At 36.1% G+C, this 20,909-nt stretch overlaps 1 protein-coding gene across 5 annotated transcripts in view; it reads left to right on the forward strand.

The window, feature by feature from the left end:
- The window catches only part of NME7 (NME/NM23 family member 7), a 233,283-nt gene that overhangs the window by 127,737 nt on the left and 84,637 nt on the right, over positions 1-20,909 (forward strand). For all 5 annotated transcript variants that reach the window (XM_019026417.4, XM_063711061.1, XM_055365600.2 and 2 more), the window contains one exon: positions 3,514-3,615. In XM_019026417.4, the coding sequence (XP_018881962.1) occupies positions 3,514-3,615 (102 nt within the window). The remainder of the gene's footprint in view (positions 1-3,513; positions 3,616-20,909) is intronic.

Consider the following 20,909-nt stretch of genomic DNA (forward strand, 5'->3'; position numbering starts at 1 on the left):
GCCAAATAATCAGTGATGAACAAAAAACATACTGCCTGCATTTATGGAGCTTATGCTCTGGAGAAGATAGACATGAAATCAAATGATCCTACACATAGCTACCTAAGGACAGCAGTCAAAAGGCTGTAAAGGAAACAGAAAGGTTGTTTTTTTGTTTAAAAAATTTGTGACTTAATTAAAAACTAGGGTGACTTAAAAATTCTGAGTCAATTTTTGAAGGAACATGTTATGCTTTTGATGAAGTTCTTTGTTTAACATGTTTTTTCTTTCCATTTTATACATTTTGACAGCCTTGTATGTCTATTTTCAGTGATATCTGTAATCAACACTGAAAGAGAATGAGTGAGAGAGACAAAGAAAGAAAAAAGGAAGGAGGGAGAGAGAAAAAGAAGAAAGAAAGAAACAAAGGAAAAAAAGGAGGGAGAGGAAAAGGAAGGAAACAAGGAAGGGAGGGAGAAGAGCAGACAAAATTTACTCTTCTGTTTTTGGAAAACTTGTTCATGCCTTCTGCTCCTTCTGAAAATTTGGCTTTGACATTTATGTGTAGGCAGTACTTCAATATCAGAGGCAGAAAATCAGACTCAATATAATTATCCATAAAAAATCAATTACATATGACCTTTGTGAAATAGCAAAATGGCTTTGGGGGATACACTCAGGAACTCTAATGAGTAGAGTTGTGAGTACCGTATAAATTTTGAAGTCCTTTCCTCCTCTTTTAGCTTCTGTAGTTTGTATTAGCTGAGATGACTGCTTTTGGATCAATATTCAAATATATTCTGTAATAAATTATTTTACTTTGATGTTGTGTATCATAAATCCTCAAAGTCATGAAAATGGTTTACATGACCCTGCATGGTCTGGCCTCATCTCTTACTACTTTCCCATAGTCTCACTCAGCTTCTAGCCTCTAAGCTGATCTTCATATATCCCTACTGTACTTCTGCCTCAAAGTCTTTATATCCATTTTCACTTCTGCCTAAAGTATTCTTTCCTATTCAAGAGGGTGAAAAAAATTATTTCTGAGTGTTCTAGACACTATGAGAGGCATTTTTCTTGGATCATGTTTTTCATTATACAGCTTTATATAGAGAGCTAAGAATCTTAAAACAGTATACTTATATTTTTCCCCTATTATTCCGTGTGCTGTTGTTCTCATACATTTTACATCTATATATGCTATAAACCCAACAATACACTGCATTTGCTTTGAACAATTATGTTTGAAAGCAACTGAAAATACAAAAATTAGCTAGATGTGGTGGTGGGCGCCTGTAGTCCCAGCTACTCAGGAGGCTGAGGCATGAGAATAGCTTGAACCCTGGAGGCTGAGGTTGCAGTGAGCCAAGATCGTGCCACTGTGCTCCAGCTGGGCAACAGAGCAAAACTCTGTCTCAAAAAAAAAAAAAAAAAAAAAGAAAAGAAAAGAAAACAACAGAAAGGAAAAAAAAGAAAAATAAAGCAACTAAAAAATAAAAATGCATTTTATGTTTATACTCGACATGTTTACTGTTGCTTTGTATAGATTTATATTTTTGTCTGGCATTTTTTTCCTTCTGCCTAAAGAACTTCCTTTAATATTTCTTATTATATAATGCTTCTGATGGTGAATTGTATCAGGTCTTTTTTGTCTTAAAACATCTTCCTTTTTTCTTCATTTTTGAAAAATATTTTCTCACCTGGGTATAGAATACAGATTTACATTTTTTGGTCATCGTTGTTGTCATCCTTATCTTTTTCCCACTGTTATATAATGTTCTTCCCCCCGCCCCCCCAACACCCTGGCTGCTTATAAAGCTTTTTGTTTTTGTTTTTAGCTAATTTTATTATTATGCATCCTAGTGTACTTCTCTTTACATTTATTATCCTTGGGTTCTGTTGGATCTATAGGTTTATGGGTTTCAGCAAATTTGGAAAGTTTTTAGCACTTATTTTAAAAAATATATTTTATGTTTATCACCTTTTCTTCTCTTCTGAGATTCTAATTACACATGTAATAGACAGCTTGACATGGTTGCACAGCAGGGCCTTTTTCTTCTTCTTCATTTTTCTTTCTCTCCATGCTTATTTTTGAATAGTTTCTATTGAATGTCTTCAAATTTATTGCTCTTCTGCAGTGTCTTATCCTGTTCACCCCATTCAGTGTATTTTTAAATTTAGATGTCTTAGATTATATCTCTAGATGTTCTATTTGGATCTTTTAAATATTTTTTATTTTCTCCTCACCAAGTTTATATTTCCTTGTATAATTTGAGAATGTGGAGCTTATAATAGCTGTTTGAATATCCTTTTTATGTCATTTATTTAATTGCTGGGTCTATTTATTGAGTTTTCTTCTGGTAATGGTTAGTATTTTCCTACATATTTGCCTGCCTGGTAATTTTTTTTATTGGATACTGTATATTGTAAAATTTACATTGCTACATGGTAGATTTGTAAAGAGTGCTCAATTTTGGTTTGGCACCTAGTTAAATCGCTTGGAATCAATTTGAAACTTTTGAGTCTTGCTTTTAATCTTTGTAGGATGGGTATAGAGCATCTTATAATCTAGGGCTAATTTAGGCCAACTGCTATGGTGCAGTACCCTTCTGAGGACTCTCCTTGATGCTCCATATATCATATAAAAAGGCCTTTCACTCTGGCTGGTAGAAACATAAACTCTTCTCAGCCTTGTGCTGTCTCTGAGTTGTTTGGTTTACTTTCTGGCAATTCTTTCCCCAGCCTCAAGTAGTTTGCTGTACACATGTGACAGATTAGTAGCCAAAGACTCATGGGAACTCCTCTGCAGATCCTGTAGCTTATTTTCTGCATACTCCCCTCATCTCTCCAGTATTCTTTCCTGAAAATAAGGCTACATTGGCCTCCCCGAAGTGCAGTCTTTGTCTTTTCAACTCAGAGAGCGTTGGGCTCTGTTGTGTTTCCTCTACCTGGTCTACTGGTCTGGAAACTGCCTCTAGACAGTAAGACAGAGCAATTCTACAGCTCACCTAATCTGTTTCCATACTTTCAGGGGTCATAGACCTGTGCTGCCCATCACCCAGTGTATGAAAACTATTGTTTCATATATTTTATCTAGTTTCTAGATGTTTAATATGGGAGAATAAATCTGGTCCTATTATTTCTTGTTGCTAGAATGCATTATGATTTTTCAAAGGTTTTTCAGGATAAAACCTTTGAAATGTATATATATATATTTAGTAATGTGAATTCAACAACATTGTATTCAAGAAGGCCTTTGCAAGGAAGATATACCAGAAGATCATTCCAAATAATGAAAATGTCGGATGATAAAGCATTACATTAAAATGTGATAGGAATGGAGAAGAGAGAGCATATCTAAAAAATATTCTTCAAGGAAAAATGGACAGAATTTGGGAATGCTTGATATGTGGGATATAAGTGGGGAAGAAGTCACAGATGACTTTAAGGGCATTAGTGGAACAGTGAAACAATTAAAAGAGGAGAGTTAAAAATTGTTAAATTCTTTTCATTCTTTTATATTACATATCATAGGACATGGTGACAGAAATGTATTCTGGCCCTTGTGTAGCAATGGAGATTCAACAGAATAATGCTACAAAGACATTTCGAGAATTTTGTGGACCTGCTGATCCTGTAAGTTATTGTTTAAAATATTATCCTAGTTTGTGTTATCTATTCACTATTTTAACAGGTTTAAAATTTTTCGTTTGTTCCTTTAAGTAAATAATGTAAAAATGAATATAATATACAAAGTTTTAATTCAAAATGGCACTTCATAAAATTTATTTTTACATAACATTCCAAGAAAGATATTTTTTTTTTGTTAACTTAGTGACAATATAGAATAGGCAGAAGCATTTACTATCGCATTTTCTTTTTTTCTTTCTTCTTGCTAAATTGTCCAGGTAAATACATTTTTCAAGCTTCATAATAGAAATTATCTAAGGTATTATATATCCTTTGACATAGGGGGGCCATAAATAAAGCTCTTATAATACAGTGGCAACATACCAATACATAAATAAATATGGGCAATGAGACTTATGTGAAATTTGGTATTCACTAGTATACCTTTCAGTTTGCTTTGGGTTTTCTTCCTAAAGCAAACTACTTTTTCTTGGACATTTAACAGTGCATGTATGTATGTGTGTATAGGTGTAGGGGGGTGACAAGTAGAAGCAGCATTAGAACGCTATGATAAAGCTCTATGCAAATATTAGAAACTTGATAGGATTATGGGAAGTATTAATGATTTAAACACTAACCTTAATGTAAATGTACTGTTTCCTGTATTTTACTATTATTTATAAGTAGTTTATTGAAGATGAGCAGCCAACTCAATTTAATTTTATTCAGGGCATTATTTATTATTTTTAATTTTTTTTTTTTTTTTAGATGGAGTCTCACTCTGTTGCCCAGTGTAGAGTGCAGCAGTGCAATCTCGGCTCACTGCAACCTCCACCTCCCGGGCTCTAGTGATTCTCCTGCCTCAGCCGTCTGAGTAGCTGGGACTACAGGTGTGTGCCACCCCGCCTGGCTAATCTTTTGTATTTTTAGTAGAGACAGGGTTTTATCCTGTTGGCCAGGCTGGTCGTGAACTCCTGACCTCAGGTGATCAGCCTGTCTCGGCCTCCCAAAGTGTTGAGATTACAGGCGTGAGCCGCTATGCCTGGCCATTTATTGAACACCCTTAGATGTAAGACAATAAATCCACAGCATCTATTAAGAAATCATCTTGTGTCAAAGTGCTGCTAGATTAAGCCCAGTAGGGGAGAACAACACTCCTGTTGTCAGTGATCTAAAAGTATATACATAAAGATCTTTTAGAACACTTACAGTGCCACATGCAAATAAGGATATTGTTATTTCAGTAAAATCCAAATGTTGGATTGTGTAGCAACAGAGCAGTTAATATAACCTGAAAGTAGTTAAGAAAACTTAAAGGAAGAGAGATATAAGCAGGGGTATGAAAGACAAATTAGGGCACAAAGAGAATGAGAAAAGATCTGAAGCATGTGCAAAAACACCAATGAAGGAATTTGCAAATTTACTGTGGTATACAGCAAGAATATTTTCTTGACTTCAGTGGGAAATACATAGCTGGAAGCACAAGGAAATACATTTTCTTAGATAGAGGAAATATGGTAGAGAATTCTGGTAGAGATGGGTGTGATTTTAGCCTTAGAAGCCAGGATAAAAATTGTAATTCTATTTAGTTTGAATCCCATATCATAGGATATTGGAATTCCTTGTATGCAGCTTAATTTTGACTATACTGAATTGTTACTTTGATGCAACTAGGTCAAACTAAATTGGAAGAGATTAAAGGCAGAGGCTCTAGAAATAGAAAGAGACAGACCTGATGACATCAATAGAGAAAGTCGGCAGGACCTCCTTTATATCTTTTCAGGGAGAAAGAATAGATACTTAAATAATACATGTGGTTGTGATAGAGTAATGATTACAAGGTGACTCTGTTGCAAAGGCCATTGAAAGAAATTGGTAATGATGCTGTTTACTGAAAATTAATTATAATAAATTAAGAAGGGATTGCTTTTTGGCTAGATGAGTAAAGGTAACAGTTTTTGCCATTTTTAACATTTTAAATTTCTGATTTCTGTTTGATGGGCAAGAGGGGTTTTTGTACTTTTTTTTAAGGTAAGTAAAACTGTGAGTGATCAGCTTGACCTAACAAACAGAAGTAAATTAAAGAGATAAAAACTAAAACAAAAAAGGAAAGAAATAAGATGATTCATTCTTTTGTTCTCTCATTTATTCAATAAATATTTATTGAGCCCATGTCAGTATTTGTGAATATATAGAAGCCCAGGCTGGGCATGGTGGCACACACCTGTAATCCCAGCATTTTGGGAGGATAAGGCAGGGGGATTGCTTGAGGCCAGGAGTTGGAGACCTGCCTTGGCAATATAGTGAGACCCTATTGCTATAAAATTACACGTATATGTGTGTGTGTGTGTGTGTGTGTGTGTGTATACACACATAATTATATATTTTTTCTATCTTTATTTTTGTTATATATATATTATGTAATAAAGTTGATATAATATAATCCTCAAAGATCTTAGCCTGTGAGTAAACAACTGTAAGTGGCTAATTTCCATGCAATATGGCAATTGCATTGTTAGATATCTGCAGGTACTCTAGGAACCCAGAAATATAGCACTTAGCTCAGCCTGGGAATGTGTGACACAGTGGTTTGAATGTGTTTCCGAAAAGTTCATGTGTTGGAAACTTAATCCCCATGTGTATATGTTGATGGTATTTGGAAGTGGGGCCTTTGGGAGGTAATAGGATTAGATAAGGTCATCATGGTGAGGCCCACATGGTGAGACTAGTGGCTTTATGAGAAGAGGAAGGGAGACCTGAGCTGATATGCACACTCTTGCCCTATCACCATGTGATATCATGCATCATGTTATGACACAGTAAGGCCTTCACCAAATGCTAGTGCCGTGCTCTCAGACCTTCCAGCCTTCAGAACTTAGTTATTTCTTACAGAAATAACTTTTAAAAAATATTTTCAAATGCTCTCACCCAGCAGAAATACATTTATTTTCTCCATAAATTGCCTAGTCTCAGATATTGTAGCAAAAGAAAATGGACAAGATATGTGACAAATGTCAGGGGAGACATGGCTTCTGAGCTGAATTGTAAGGAATTAGAACTTATCTTAGTGATGAAGGTGGCAAATGATATGGTTAAAGTTTTGAATGCCTAAGACAACAACACTTTGGGGCTACAGCAAGCTCTTTATTACTGCTGGAACTAATGTTCAGCGCAAGGAATGATAAAGGATGGGGTCATTCAGGAGGAGCTGGGGAGTGAGCAGGTTCACGATCATAGAAAGAAGAGTCCCGAAAAGAAAACAATGCTGATTCTCATTTTTTTTCTAGGTATTTATTCAAGGAACATTTACTGAGTGAATAGTATGTGCAAGGCTCACTCCTGGGTCCTATTGCTGGGGCATAAAAAAGATGACTAGAATACGTTATATTTCCTTAAGGACCTCGTAACCTCATGATAGCTCAATCTTGAAACTCTTTCAGGGCCCTGAATCTCGTCTCATTAAGTATGGATGGCATTACTCTACTGTGTTTTTTTGGTTCATTTTAGTTGTCTATAAGTTCCTCATAGCATTATAGAAAGTTGCACCACAGGGATTTTAAAATTTGGAACTGATTTAACGTGTAAAATGTTACCAGTGGTTATCTTTAGGAGGTGGAAATATGATAATGTTTCAGTTCTGTTTTCCTATATTTTGCAAAATTTCTTTAAAGTACTTATATTACTTTTATAATAACAAAAATACTTTTTATCTTAAAACCTGAAAGTTAATGAACTTTTGAATGAGAAGGCATATACTTCTAAGAACTGATTATCTTGTGTCTCAGACTCCTGAGTTACATTCTGTTTCTAAGTGGAGATCCAGGATGTCAGGCAGGACTGTACGCCTTTGATGGGGGTTTTCAAATCAGAAGAAATACTATAGTAGTTACAATCAAGCTATGTTTTGAGGACAATAAAATGGCTCTTTCTCTTTGGTCTCAGAATTTCAGAATCCATTTGATTCCTTTTCTCTATTCTTTTCTTTCCCCCTTTTCTCTCCACCTCGCCAACAAATGGATATTGAATGCTTACTGCATGCCGGTAACTGCTAGGTGCTACTAGGTTTATATTAATGATCAAACCAATACAGGTTTGTTTTTTGAAGAATGTATGATCTAGCTCTAGGAAGAGATAGAATTGATAATTAAATAGTAATCTCACCTTAAAGTGCAGATGTGCCAGTCTATTCATGTATTATATTATCTTAAAATAATTTAGAAATTCATTTCTTCATTGCCTAGTCACTCCCATATCTAAAGAAAGACCCTTGGTGATAAGATGTGCAAATATAATTAGTGCTTGGAAGATGGCCAGGTACCTAATGGCCATGCAATAAATATTTGATGAACTAATGAATAAACTGGCTATATTATATATATATATACCTAACATCTGGTACTAACTTATTATTTAAATATTTTTTCTATCGAAATGGGTCCTGCTTCTTACAAATTATTTTCTAAGATATAGAGCTATTTTATAAAGTGATTCACAAGAAAGTTCAGCCTAACAGTGACCATTAAATCAGTTTGTAACTATATATGTTGCAGATTGACATCATTTCATCATTGATGTCTGTGCTTTTGGCATATTCTTCCCCTTCCAGTTCTTATAGCTGGAAGGAATGCTCATTATGTATTAACAAAATTTCTTTCGGTCTCTCTAGAAGTGGTGTCCAAAAAGGAGAGGGTGCACAAGACAATTCATTAGGGAGGGGGGAAATATTAGACTTGCAATTTCTATTTACTATCTACAAAGTAATAATGAGATTAAGTTTTAATAAAATATAATGTGTGGACTGATAAGACTGCATTTCTATAATTTATTTAAAATATCTGCTTAAAGCCCTGCAGTGGCTCCCTATTACCTTCCATAGGAAGGCTTTCAAAGTCCTCCATGAAACAGCCATTCCTACTTCTAGCCTCATTTCTTGCTGCATTTTGTGCCTTTCCTCTGTCCTCTGCATTTGCACTTTACCCTCCACTAACGTCAAACTGGCCCGGGCGGGTGGTTCCACCTGTAATCCCAGCACTTTTGGAAGGCTGAGGTAGGCGGATCACTTGAGGTCAGGAGTTCAAGATCAGCCTGGCCAACATAGCGAAACCCCATCTCTGCTAAAAGCATAAAAATTAGCCAGGCATGGTGGCGGGCGCCTGTAATCCTAACTACTCAGGAGGCAGAGGCAGGAGAATTGCTTGAACCCGGGAGGTGGAGGTTGCAGTGAGCTGAGATTGCACCACTGCACTCCAGCTTGGACAAAAAAGTGATACTCTCTCTGTCTAAAGAAAAAAAAATTATATATTATATCACACTGTTTATTCTTCCTTAATAAACCAGTGTCTTTCTTCTTTCTTTCTTCTGTTTCTATATCCTTCTCTTATTGTCTTATTGACAGAAACTTCCTCAGCTATTGAAACTTTGCCCAAGCACCTGAGAATTAAATATTGATCCCAACACCCTCAGACAGAATGGCTACTTCATCTTTTGTGGCCTCATTTTACCCTATATATACTATTTTTATATCACCTGTTAAATTTTACTGTACTTATTTATTTACCATCTGTCTACTTCCTGAAATTGTTCCCCAAGATCATGTTTTATTCATCTTAGTATTTCTAGCATGTAGCAGAGTACCTAGAATGTGGAAAACACTTGATAAATAGTTGATGGTGGAACAAATGAATGGAAGAAGAGTCATGTACTGGACAAATGAATAGATTTTTCGAAATAGAATATGGTCCTATTAAAGAAAAAAAGTCCAGGATTTCCCCCAGACTTTTGAATTTGCCTTGTTTTCACCACTCATATTGTAGTATGACATGATACGTAAAATATTACAGATCTGTTAAATATATATGTATAAATGTGTGTATATATGTATATATTCATATATCTATATTCGTATATACACATATATGAATATCCAAAATCTATTAAACAGGAAATCTCAGAAGAAGAGAGCATCCACACCTGAAGACAGCTTAGCGTAAGATGAGGAAGGTTCAGACTTGGAAAGACAATCTAGTATGGGGTTTTAGAGCCCAGGTGGGGTAAGCATGGCTTCCCTGTAGAAGGAATGGCCTGGCATAGGGTGCCCGATATTATGCACAGAGAGGAGGGCCTGTGATCCTGGGGAGCAGCCTGGCATGGGCAGTCAGAACCTGAGTGAGGTAAAGAGAGCATTCACACTTGGAGGCAGCCCAGTGCCAGATGGGCATTGATACAGAAGGGAGATCTGGCCTGGTGGTTCAGAGCCTGATTGGCATGACCAAGGCATTCAGGTGAGAGGCATCGCCTCGGTCAGGATATTGAAGCCTGTGTGAGATGAGAAGAGCATCTTCATGGGGAATAGGTGATGACAGATATGGGAGATTGGTTATATGTGGTAGAATTCATCAAATAACTAGATAAATTAAAGACAATAGGAGCCAGATTTCTCTCAGAGGAGAGATATACAAACACAGAAAATGAGAAAACTGCAATGAACTTTGTGTTCGAATTGAAATTGGAGATATGATATGAAGGCATGGCTTTCAATATACACAGATTAAATGTAGAAATAAAAGATATAAATGTGTGTATGTGTACACACTCAGAAAAATACATCTCTCTCTCTCTCTGTCTCTCTCTCTCTCTCTCTCTCTCTCTCTCTCTCTATATATATATATATATATATGCATGTATTCCCATACACATATTCCATAGCAAAGAACATACCTAGTTTCCAGATCTTGACTTCTAAATACCATTCTTCACTCTAGGAAATGAAGATCCTCAGAGAAGTGAAATGGCAAATTCCAGAACTGGGGGAAGCAAAATACAATATGATCTTGGAAAATCTTTTTATGCCAGAGTAATGGTGACATGTCAATAGGACACAGAAGCCAGCTTGAAGGGGTTCCACTAGTTGAATCGAAACCAATTTGAGCATCTAAGTAAATCATGATAGCAACACGTTATAATCTATTCATTGTTACTAAAATAGGAAACCAAGACTTTAGACAAATAGTAATTAATTAATCAAAATTTTGTTTAAAATGGGATATATATAGTTTCAAAATCCCTTCCCACAAAATATTTATTAATTAAAAAAAACCCTTAACATTATAGTTAATAATGTTAACATAGGCTGGCAGACAATAAGAAATATTAAAAAAATGTAGTGATCAAAGTGAATATCATAGATTGGAGGAAAATTAAATCATATACCACAAGATAGGATGAAATAAAAAGAATATAACATTATTTCTGTGATATTCCTGCCAAATATTTATAACTGAATTCAATTATACAGAAATATGACATGCCCATGGCCTCTAATCTTTAGAAATATAAAGGTCACAAAGTTGAATAAAGACTGAGGAACTGTTCGGGACTGAAAAACACTGAAGAGACATGATATCTAAATGCAGCATGTGATTCCAAGTCAGGATACTTTGGCTATAAATGACATTATTGAGATAATTAGTGAAACCTCACCAGGGTCTAAGTATGAAGACTGTATTGTGGTTATATAGGAGGCTGTAGTTGTTGGTAAGAAATATAAACTAAAATATTTGGAGGTAGTGGAGCATCAGGTTAGCAACTTATTTTTGAACGATTCATAGCAAAAACAAATTATCTGTAGTCTATTAGTAACTTTTCTATAAATTTACAATTCTTCCAAAATAAAACTTAAAATGTCAAGTTTTTACAACTCAAAAATAAGTAAATAAATAAAATGTCATTGTCTGTGAAGTCAAGGCCAGCTCCACTGAAAATGTGAAAGAAATAGATTATATTGTTTAGCTCCTTCCTCTCCTCACCGTAGTCCTGACATCTCAGCCCTGGGTTCCTCTATTGTCTTAACAGAACACAGTCTCTAAGCAGATCTGGTCAGTTTGGTCACACTGAGACACAAATTACTATTCAGAATCAATATATTACCATTTCCTTGGGGTTTTTTCCTTTTCCTTTACTTTTTAAACAGATTTCATTATTTTTATTTTAAAAGAAAATTTCAATTTTGGAATTTTAGTTTCCAGGAAGCTAAGAAAAGCTGACTTACAGGACTTCATAGTTGCCCTTCAATCATTCATGCATTCATAAATGTTTGAGTGCCTACTGTGTGCCAGGCAGTATTCTAGGCACCAAGGATACACCAGTGAACAAAACAAATGAGAAAGTGAGAGAGACAGAGAGATAAAATCTCCTCACAGGGCACCAAGCTTACATTCTAGTTGGAGACAGATAATAAACAAATAAAAAATAGAATACGTAGTATTTCATATGATGGAAAATGAAGAAAGGAAGCGACCTGAGTTAAGGAAGTGTAGATAGGATTTCATTATAAGTTGGAGTCATCAGAGAAGGGCTCACTAAGAAAGTGATATTTAAGAAAAGATTTAGCTAGGGACAGTGGCTCATGCTTGTAATCCCAGCACTTTGGAAGGTTGACGTGGGAGGATTGTTTGAGGCCAGGAGTTCAAGACTAGCCTGGTCAATATAGCAAGACCCTGTCTCTATTTAAAAACAAACAAACAAACAAACAAAAATAAAACAAACAAACAACAACAACAGACCAGACTGGGCAACAAGGTAAAACCTCATCTCTACAAAAAATACAAAAGTTGCCAGGCATGGTGGCACATGCCTGTAATAGGTTAAGGCTGCAGTGAGCCATGATCGCACCACTGCACTCCAGCCTGACTGACAGAGTGAGACTCTGTCTCAAAAAAATTTGGGTGTGTGCACATGTGTGCTCAAGTTTATGTGTATATAAATATATAAAAATATATTTATATATTCTACTGGCACATATACTACCTGGCACACAGTGTATAGGTATACAAATGTATTTCCATATATCTGTATGCATATAAAGACTTGAATATGTATAAATATATGTAAACATATATACATATAAAGCTCTTGAAAAAGCCAGCCATGCCGATTTCTCAGTGAAGAGCATCCTAGGCAGAAGGAACAGCCACTGCAAAGGCCTTGGGAGAGGAGCTTGCTTGAGGTAATCTAGAAACACCATGTAATGAGCAAGGTAGAAGATAAGGTCAGAGAGATGAGGGACAGGGCAGATCTCATAGGTCCTCATAATGACTTTAGCTTTTACTCTAACTGGGACCATAAGTTATTGAAGAGTTTGGAGAGAAGAGTGACATAATTTGATTTTAAAAGAATCATTGTTACTAGTGTATTGAGAATAGTCTAAAGACAAGAGTGGAAGTTATAATCCAGGTACAAGATGATGGTGAGTTGGACCAGGATGGTGGTAATAGACATGGTGAGAAATAGTCGGGTGTTATTTACCATGTGTTTACCTTTTTTCTCTTTATCTCAAGTGGATGAGTAGATGAAGGTTAAATTGATGAAATGGAAAAAGGGAAATGGAAGAATCCTTAGTTCTACGGAGTAGAAATGGAATAAAACAGAATTCTCTCTACTCTGTTATGATTTTATCTCACTCTATTGATGAGAAAATGGAAGGTGAATTCATATTCCCGCCTGTCAATTTAGTACATAACAACACTTAGAGAAGGCATTTATACCTAACCAGAGATAACAGGCATATCCACAGATTAACATGTGCCAAGCATTTCTATTACTAGTTTATGGTAAAAGAAACATTTTTCTTAGGTAATCAACTTAATTTATTTTATAAGCATTTTGTTAACTTTAGCAAATGTAAAAATAATTTAAAAATACATTTTCAGGAAAGTATTAAGTGGTTTAAATGCATTTTAACATAAGAAAATTGAAAGTAATCCAAGTACAGTGAGTATATATTTAAAAAGTTATGTGTTAGTAATTTCTTTTCTTCGAAGTGATTTGCATGCAATAACTTGTAATACCTATTAAGTGATTCAGTGATTACAAAATAATCCTGGAGAAAATGATCATGTGTTTAATGAAGAAACATTTGTCTAACCGAGAAAAAGAAAGAAAACCCTCACCTCAATGTCATATATTAGTTGGAGTGACCAACACCATTCCCAATTTGGCCAGGACTGTCACAGGTTTCACACTGAAAGACCAGCATCCTGAGAAATCCCCCAATCCCAGGAAAAGTGGGATGGTTAATCACTCTAAATAATTTACCTTTTAATTGTATACTTCTTAAAATTGAACTGTAATAAAGTTTATTTATATTCACTTATAATTTTTAAATAGATGTTATATTAAGTTATAAAAGCTTAGAAGTACAGTTAAACTACTTCCACCCACATCCACAAAAGGTCAATTAGATTTATTTTTTAATTAACTTTTCATTTGCTTTATAAGTTATCCTTTCATTGGAATTATTTACAGGTAGGGATATTAAGTACAGGCCCACTTCTCAAAACAACATATGGGTTGAAAGCTAAAGTATAGAGGTTGGGGAAAACATGCGTAACTGAAATGTAAGTCCGTATTCAAACTCATGATTTGTGAAAATCTTTCATGAAGGAGGCAAACCAAAATGATAAAAAAATGAGGAAAAGCTGTCTTGGAAGGTCTCCTTAGCCTTCCTTCCATCAAGTTTCTGTAGCTTCTTCATCATATAAGGTATACTGGAACGCATTTCAGAATAGGAGATTTAGAGTAAATATTTATTTCAACTGTCATTTTCTATTCATAAATTCAGGCATTTATTAAAGACTTGCTATGAACCTGATATCATGTTTATTTATTGGGGATTCAAAGAGGAGTTGAGACCCTTAAGAAGCTCTCAGTATACTGGGAGAATCAGACAAATAAATTGCAATAATGTATTGTAGACTGGGTACAGTGACACATACCTATAGTCCCAGCTACTTCAGATGCTGAGGTGTAAGGATCACTTGAGCTCAGGAGCTCGAGACTAGCCTGGGCAACACAGTGAGATCCTATCTCAAGTCATAATAATTATAATAAGATATGATAAAGGCTATCTTAGTGAGAAGTACAGAATGCTCAGGAAATACAGCCATCCTCTGGTATCTTGGGGGCTTGGTTCCAGTACCCCCTCAGACACCAAAATCTGAGCATAGTTAAGTCCCTTATATAAGATGGTATAGTATTTGCGTGGAACCTATTCACATCCAGATTACTATTATTACTTAATACAATGCCTACACATCACTTAATTTGTGTGGATTCAATGTAGTACTTAGCACATGGCAAATTCAAGTTTTGCTTTTTGTAACTTTATACAATTTTTTTATTTTTCCAAATATTTTTGATCCGTGGTTGGTTGACTTTGCAGATGCATTAACTCATGGATATGGAGGACTGATTTTACTTTGAAAGAACCCAACACAGTCTGTGTTGAGTGGGGTGGGGCTGAGGCCTAGGGAATAGGCTATTCAGAAAAGGCTTCCCTGAGGAAATGATGCCTGGAGCTATAATTTAAAGAAGGAGTTAAATTTGGCTTGGCAAAGAAGGAAAGTTCCAGAGAAATGAAGAGCTCCTACTTATAGGAAATTAAAGCTCCTCCCATCTGCCTTCAAGTTTCCCTAAGGAAAGTCTGGATCTTTAGCAAGAAGTTTCACCCTTATAGGAGAAAAAGTTGTATTTAAGATCCAGGGCATTTATCTTAAGGATGGAGTTGCATTCAAAAGTGGTATCTCACGTCGTCTGAAATCTTAGTCTCTTATTTTTGTTGTTTTTTCCTACTTCCAGTGGAATTAATGATAAACGCTGAGATTACTTCTAATGGGAACGGGTATTCTCTGTAAAGGATTTTTCCTCTTTCCCAGGGCTACTGTGGATGAAGACTTTTGGCAGGCTGCATTGATTGGCATTGGGGTATATTACTAAAAAAAAAAAAAAAAAAAAAAAAAAAAATTCAAAATTGGAAAAAAATTTTAAATGCCTTAACAGGAAATACTATTATTTTTTCTTTGCTTTGCTTTGTTTGTTTTTCTGTTTTTCTGAGACAGGGTTTTGGTCTATCACCCAGGCTGGAGTGCAGTGGCAGCCTGAATCTCCCCATCTCAAGCAATCCTCCCATCTCAGCATCCCGAGTAGCTGGGACTATAGGCATGTGCTACATGGCTGGCTAATTTTTAAAATATTTTGTAGAGAGGAGGTACCACCATGTTGCCCAGGCTGGTCTCCTGAGTTCAAGTGATTCTCCTGCCTCAGTTTCCGGTGTGCTGGGATTACAAGCATGAGTCACTGCACCTGGTCCAGTAGTTCTTTTCAAGCAGGAAAAGTTTTGTATAGAGAAATGTAGGCAAAGTCATTTAGGATACAGAGGGAAGTAGGTGAGGCTCTAGGGGAATAAGTTGTACTAAGGTAAGAAACTAAAAGTGTAGCTAAACTGTTCTACATAAGAAATAAAAGGGAAAAAAGCAGTTAAGCCACCAGCAGAGGCTGAGCCTGGGGAAAGAGAATTTAGCATCTGGGTGGGTGAAGGAATTTTCAGAACATAATTTCTAAAATTTAAGTCTGAGATATTTGTGTTTCTGGGGCATAAATCCTCTATATCCCAAAACGTTAGGAAATTTAGTACATATTAAAGCTTTGGGTGGTGGTGGTGTGGGTAGAAAAGGGAAGTATAAATGTGTAACACATTTACCACTACTGCTGGTGCCTAGAGGAAGGAGTGGCATCATATTGAAAAGCATAGTGCAGCTTATAGTGCTGCTTTAAGCTGTGGCAGGTGAGGAAGTAAACAGTGAAGCCGCAACCAGCACAAAAAGGCTACACCATGCAGTTGATTCAAATGTACATAACAGTCTTGTTTTCCTAAATATATCAAAGGGGAGAAGGCAATGGGGTAAATACTTTTCCTTTCTTTGACTTTTTTCTTATATGACTTTTTATCCTACTGTTGTGTTAATTTCTGAGACTAAAGGAATACAATGGAAGGGGGGCTGCAAATAGAACAGATTTTACAATTTGGATAGTTTTCAGTCAGCACTATCCAATACGAATGTAATACAAGCTACATATAATGTAATACATTTGAAATTTTCTAGTAGCCACATCAAAGAGAAACAGATGGCATTAATTTTAACAATATAGTTAATTTAATATATCCAAAATATTTTAAGGATATAATCAATACAAAAATTATTAATGGAATATTTTATAATCTTTTTCCTTTTTTGCACTAAACCTTTGAATCTGTCATGCATTTTACACTTGGAGTGCATCCCAATTCTAACTAGCCAAATATCAAATGCTTAATAGCCACATGTGGCTACCATATTGGACAGTGAAAGTCGAGACCATTTCAACAGACATTGCTTAGGAATATAGAAGTCTTCTCCATTGTTTGTTATTATTGGAGTGCTATACTTGGGTTTGTTGTCAGAATAAACAATAAAGTATAATATTGCTTAGTTTTGATTTCTTTGCATATATTTCTCTCTGGTTTATTATTTTCAACTTTATTGACAAAATTGACAAATATAACTATAAAAATTTAAGGTGTACAAATGATGATTTGATATACATATACTGTGAAAGGGTTATCACAGTCAAGTTATTTAGTACATCCATCACCTCACATAGTTACAACTTTTGTGTATGTGGTGAGGACATTGAAGAGCTACTCTCTACAAAAACAAAAACAAAAAAAATCTGTTATTCTTCTGCTTTTATATCACAACAGTCAACAGAAAAGACCTCTGTGACTTTTGGTCACCAAGAAGTGTGTGGGGATTTTTCCCTACCAACAACCAATCAATTCTGTAGCGGATTCTTCAACAGACACCAGCTAGGTGCCTTCTAATTCAGTTCAATTCGATTCTTACATTATCTACCTAGAGATCCCATAGGTTGAGGGTTCAATTCCACAAGACTGCCCCCACTTCCTGTGCTAATTGGAATTCCCAGATTGTTTTGCTTGTGCTTTTACTGACTTGCTATAAATAAATTGGAGTTTCCACAACTCCCACTTTGAGTTTGATTAATTTGCTAGAGCAACTCACAGAACTAAGGGAAACACGTTTACTGCTTTATTATAAAGGATATTACAAAGGATATAAAGATGCAAAGGAAATGTATAAGAAGGGGTATGGAGTTTCCATGCTGTCTCTGGGTGCACCACCCTTTATGGACTTTCATTTGCTCAGCTATCTGGAAGCTCTCTGAACCCTGTCCTTTTGTATTTTTATGAAGGTCTCATTACATAGTCATGGCTGGTTAAATTATTGGCCACTGATGATTGGCTTTAACCTTCAGCTTCTCTTCCCTCCCGAAAAGTTAGGAAGTAGAGCTGAAAGTCCCTTCTGATCATACATTGATCTTTCTGGTGAACAGCTCTCATTGTGAAGCTACCTGGGTGGTGTCAGCCATCAGTCAACTCATTAGCATACAAAAAGGTACTTATCACTTTGAAGATTCCAAAGATTCTAGGAGTTGTATCCCAGGACTAAGACCAAATGTGTTTGGACAAAGATCAAATGTATATTTCACAATATCACAACTCTTTTAGCAAATTTCAGGTACAGTATGTATGCTCTACTTTAGATTCCCAGAAGTTAGAACTTTTTTATCTTATACCTGAAAGTTTATACCCTTGACCATCATCTCTCCATTTCCTCCATCTGCCAAGCCCTGGCAACTACTATTCTACTCTCAATTTCTATGAATTTGACTTGTTTAGATTGCACACATAGGTGAGATCATTTAGTACTTGTCTTTCTCTGACTTATTTCACTTAGCATAGTGTCCTCCATGTTCATATTGTCACAAATGGCAGGATTTCCTTCTTTTTATGATTTAATAATATTCTCTTGTATATGTATACCACATTTTCTTTAACCATTCATCACTTATCCATTCATCTGCCTTAGCCTACCTTTAAAACTAACTGTTTTCTGGCTTCCCAGGTGGGCCTTGCTTTCTAAAGCTCAAATAAGATGCTAAGCTAGTATTTAGCAACCTTGAAAAAATGAGTCACCCCTCTTTTTTTTTTTTTGTTTCATTTTGACATTAGTACCTGTCACTTCTCTTTACAACAAAATAAATAATAATAGAGGTAGGAGGCAGAGAAACTCTAGGCAGACAGGGGTGAGTCCCTGGTGAAGCCTCACCTTCAAGCCAAAAAACCTGAAACCCGTGGCCCAAAGTGAGAACTTCTATCCCTATTTGCCTGGTCTTTCCTGATTGGTTCTTTCTGAATAATGTCTTTTTACAAATTGAATGTTGCCTTTTTCAAAACTACCTATGGCTTACCCTGCCCCCCATCCTGTGCCTATAAAGACCCCAGACTCAGCCAGTAGAGGGGAGAAGCAGCTGGATGTCTAGAAGAGGTGAGTTGACTTCAGAGATGATGGCTGGATGTCAGAAGGAGGCAGCTTGACTTCAAGGAGAGAGGGAGAGAGGCAACCTGACTTCAGGGAAGAGACCTGCCCTTCCCTTCCCCTCCAGCTCCCCTCTCCACTGAGAGCTACTTTCATTGCTCAGTGAAATTATCCGCATTCACCATCTTTCAATTCATTTGTGTGACTTCATTCTTCTTGGGCACCAGACAAGAATTCGGGGCCCACCAAGTGTGAATACCCAAAAAGGCTGTCACACTGGCCCTTTGCCCTCACTGGCGGAGGGCAGCTGCCCCACATAAGGCAAAGGGCCCACTGAGCTGGTAACACACTGCTGTCCACAGGTGGTGGAGCTAAGAGAGCATTGTAACACACTCTCTGGGGTCTTGGCATTGCAGGCACCCCCACTTGGATGCTGCCACAGGGCCTGCATGGAGTTTGCTTCTGCCGGTGCCAAAGTGGCCAGCTGGTTCCTGCATTTGCTCACCTACGCATGCCCTCCCACAAGGCATTGAGCATGGCAGGCTGAGTAAATGGGGTACCCCTGTCATGGGTCTCATGAAGGGATCAAGAAAATATCCTGCATTATCAATACCTTTGTTTCTTGACATGGTCCTGGAGAAAGTTACAAAGCCTTTTTCTTTTCTCTTTCCTCTCTTTTTAAATAAAGTTATCCTAAGAAGCAAATTATACCAGATGTTTAGTGTCTTCTAGTCAGAAAATCTTTGATGTTCTTACGAGAATTTGACAATAACTTGGACCTATTATCATTTTTTGAAATGGCAAAAATTCAAACAAAAGCCTTCATGGTTTTGAAATCAATAAAGGAACCCAGGGGACTCAGAAGAGCCACACGGGTTCTATAGTCATGTTTCAAACAAGGCTGTTCCCTTCTTTTCTTCAGCAGGCTCAGAGAGCAGGTTAGGAAAGGAAAGACCAGTCTTTTCAAAGGGGCTAACAATGGAGATCAATATTGAGACTTTTTTCTCGGATGTCTACTCATCTAATTTTAATCCATGATATAAGCTCCCTTTTCAAACCACTTGCTTCTAACATGTCTTCCTACATTTTACCTTGAAGAGCACTTTCTCATTCTTTATACTTGGTTTGTCCCCTAAACTACAAAGCCTGAAGAGGACTAAGGTTTTCCTTTCTCATAATTCACTTTTGAAATTCCGAGATCAGTATAATTAACTGTATAGATCTTCAAAAGATATGCTTGTACATACTAGAAAGCTTACTGCTGTGGACATCTGTGGGCTCATTACCACCAATCAATATGTATTACAAAGAGAATGAATGTATAGCACTGGGTAATCTGGAGCATCTATTAACTGGAAATTAGCTCAACAAGCTTACACCCTGTATGTGTGTGTATGTGTGTATATATATATTATATATAATATATTATATATAATATATTATATATTATATATTATATATTTTTATATAATATATTATATATATATATATTTATTTTATTTTTATTTTTTTCCCCAAGATTATTGTTTTTATGAGACAGCTCAACTGCTGTCTGACCAGGATGGGTCTCTTTTGGCCAGAGCTAAACACTGACCCAAATCTCTTTGGACAATCAACCAGCTAAAGACCAGGAAAATTTTTCAGTTCTTGTTCTCTTCCTTCCTTTAGCATTTGGCATGTTTAAAGATTAGTTGGTTATAATTCTGTACTTAAGAAAGACAAAAAAGAGAAAACATTAATGGGGAGTGATACACAGGAAAGATGCCTATTTCATATATGTTCAGCCTTATTGATCAGGGAAATGCATATTAAAGGGGAATAATACAACTTTTTAAACCAGTGAGGTTGGCAAAATTTAAAAAAATAGATAAAATCCAGCATTGGCAACCATGTGGTGGAAGAGGTACTCGAGGCTGTAGTACTATGGGTGAGATTTTTTTTTTACTCCTGTGCAGTTCATTCTCATTATTTACAGTAGTTATGTTCTATAAAGTTACCATGAACACTGACTTGGTGAATACTGAACTATTGTTCCTAGGAGAAATACAGAGTTAGGTTCCTGTGAACCTGTGGTCACAACATATATAT

This window comes from Gorilla gorilla, chromosome 1 (genome assembly GCF_029281585.2).
Source record: "Gorilla gorilla gorilla isolate KB3781 chromosome 1, NHGRI_mGorGor1-v2.1_pri, whole genome shotgun sequence".
In the NCBI taxonomy this organism is placed as follows: domain Eukaryota; kingdom Metazoa; phylum Chordata; class Mammalia; order Primates; family Hominidae; genus Gorilla; species Gorilla gorilla.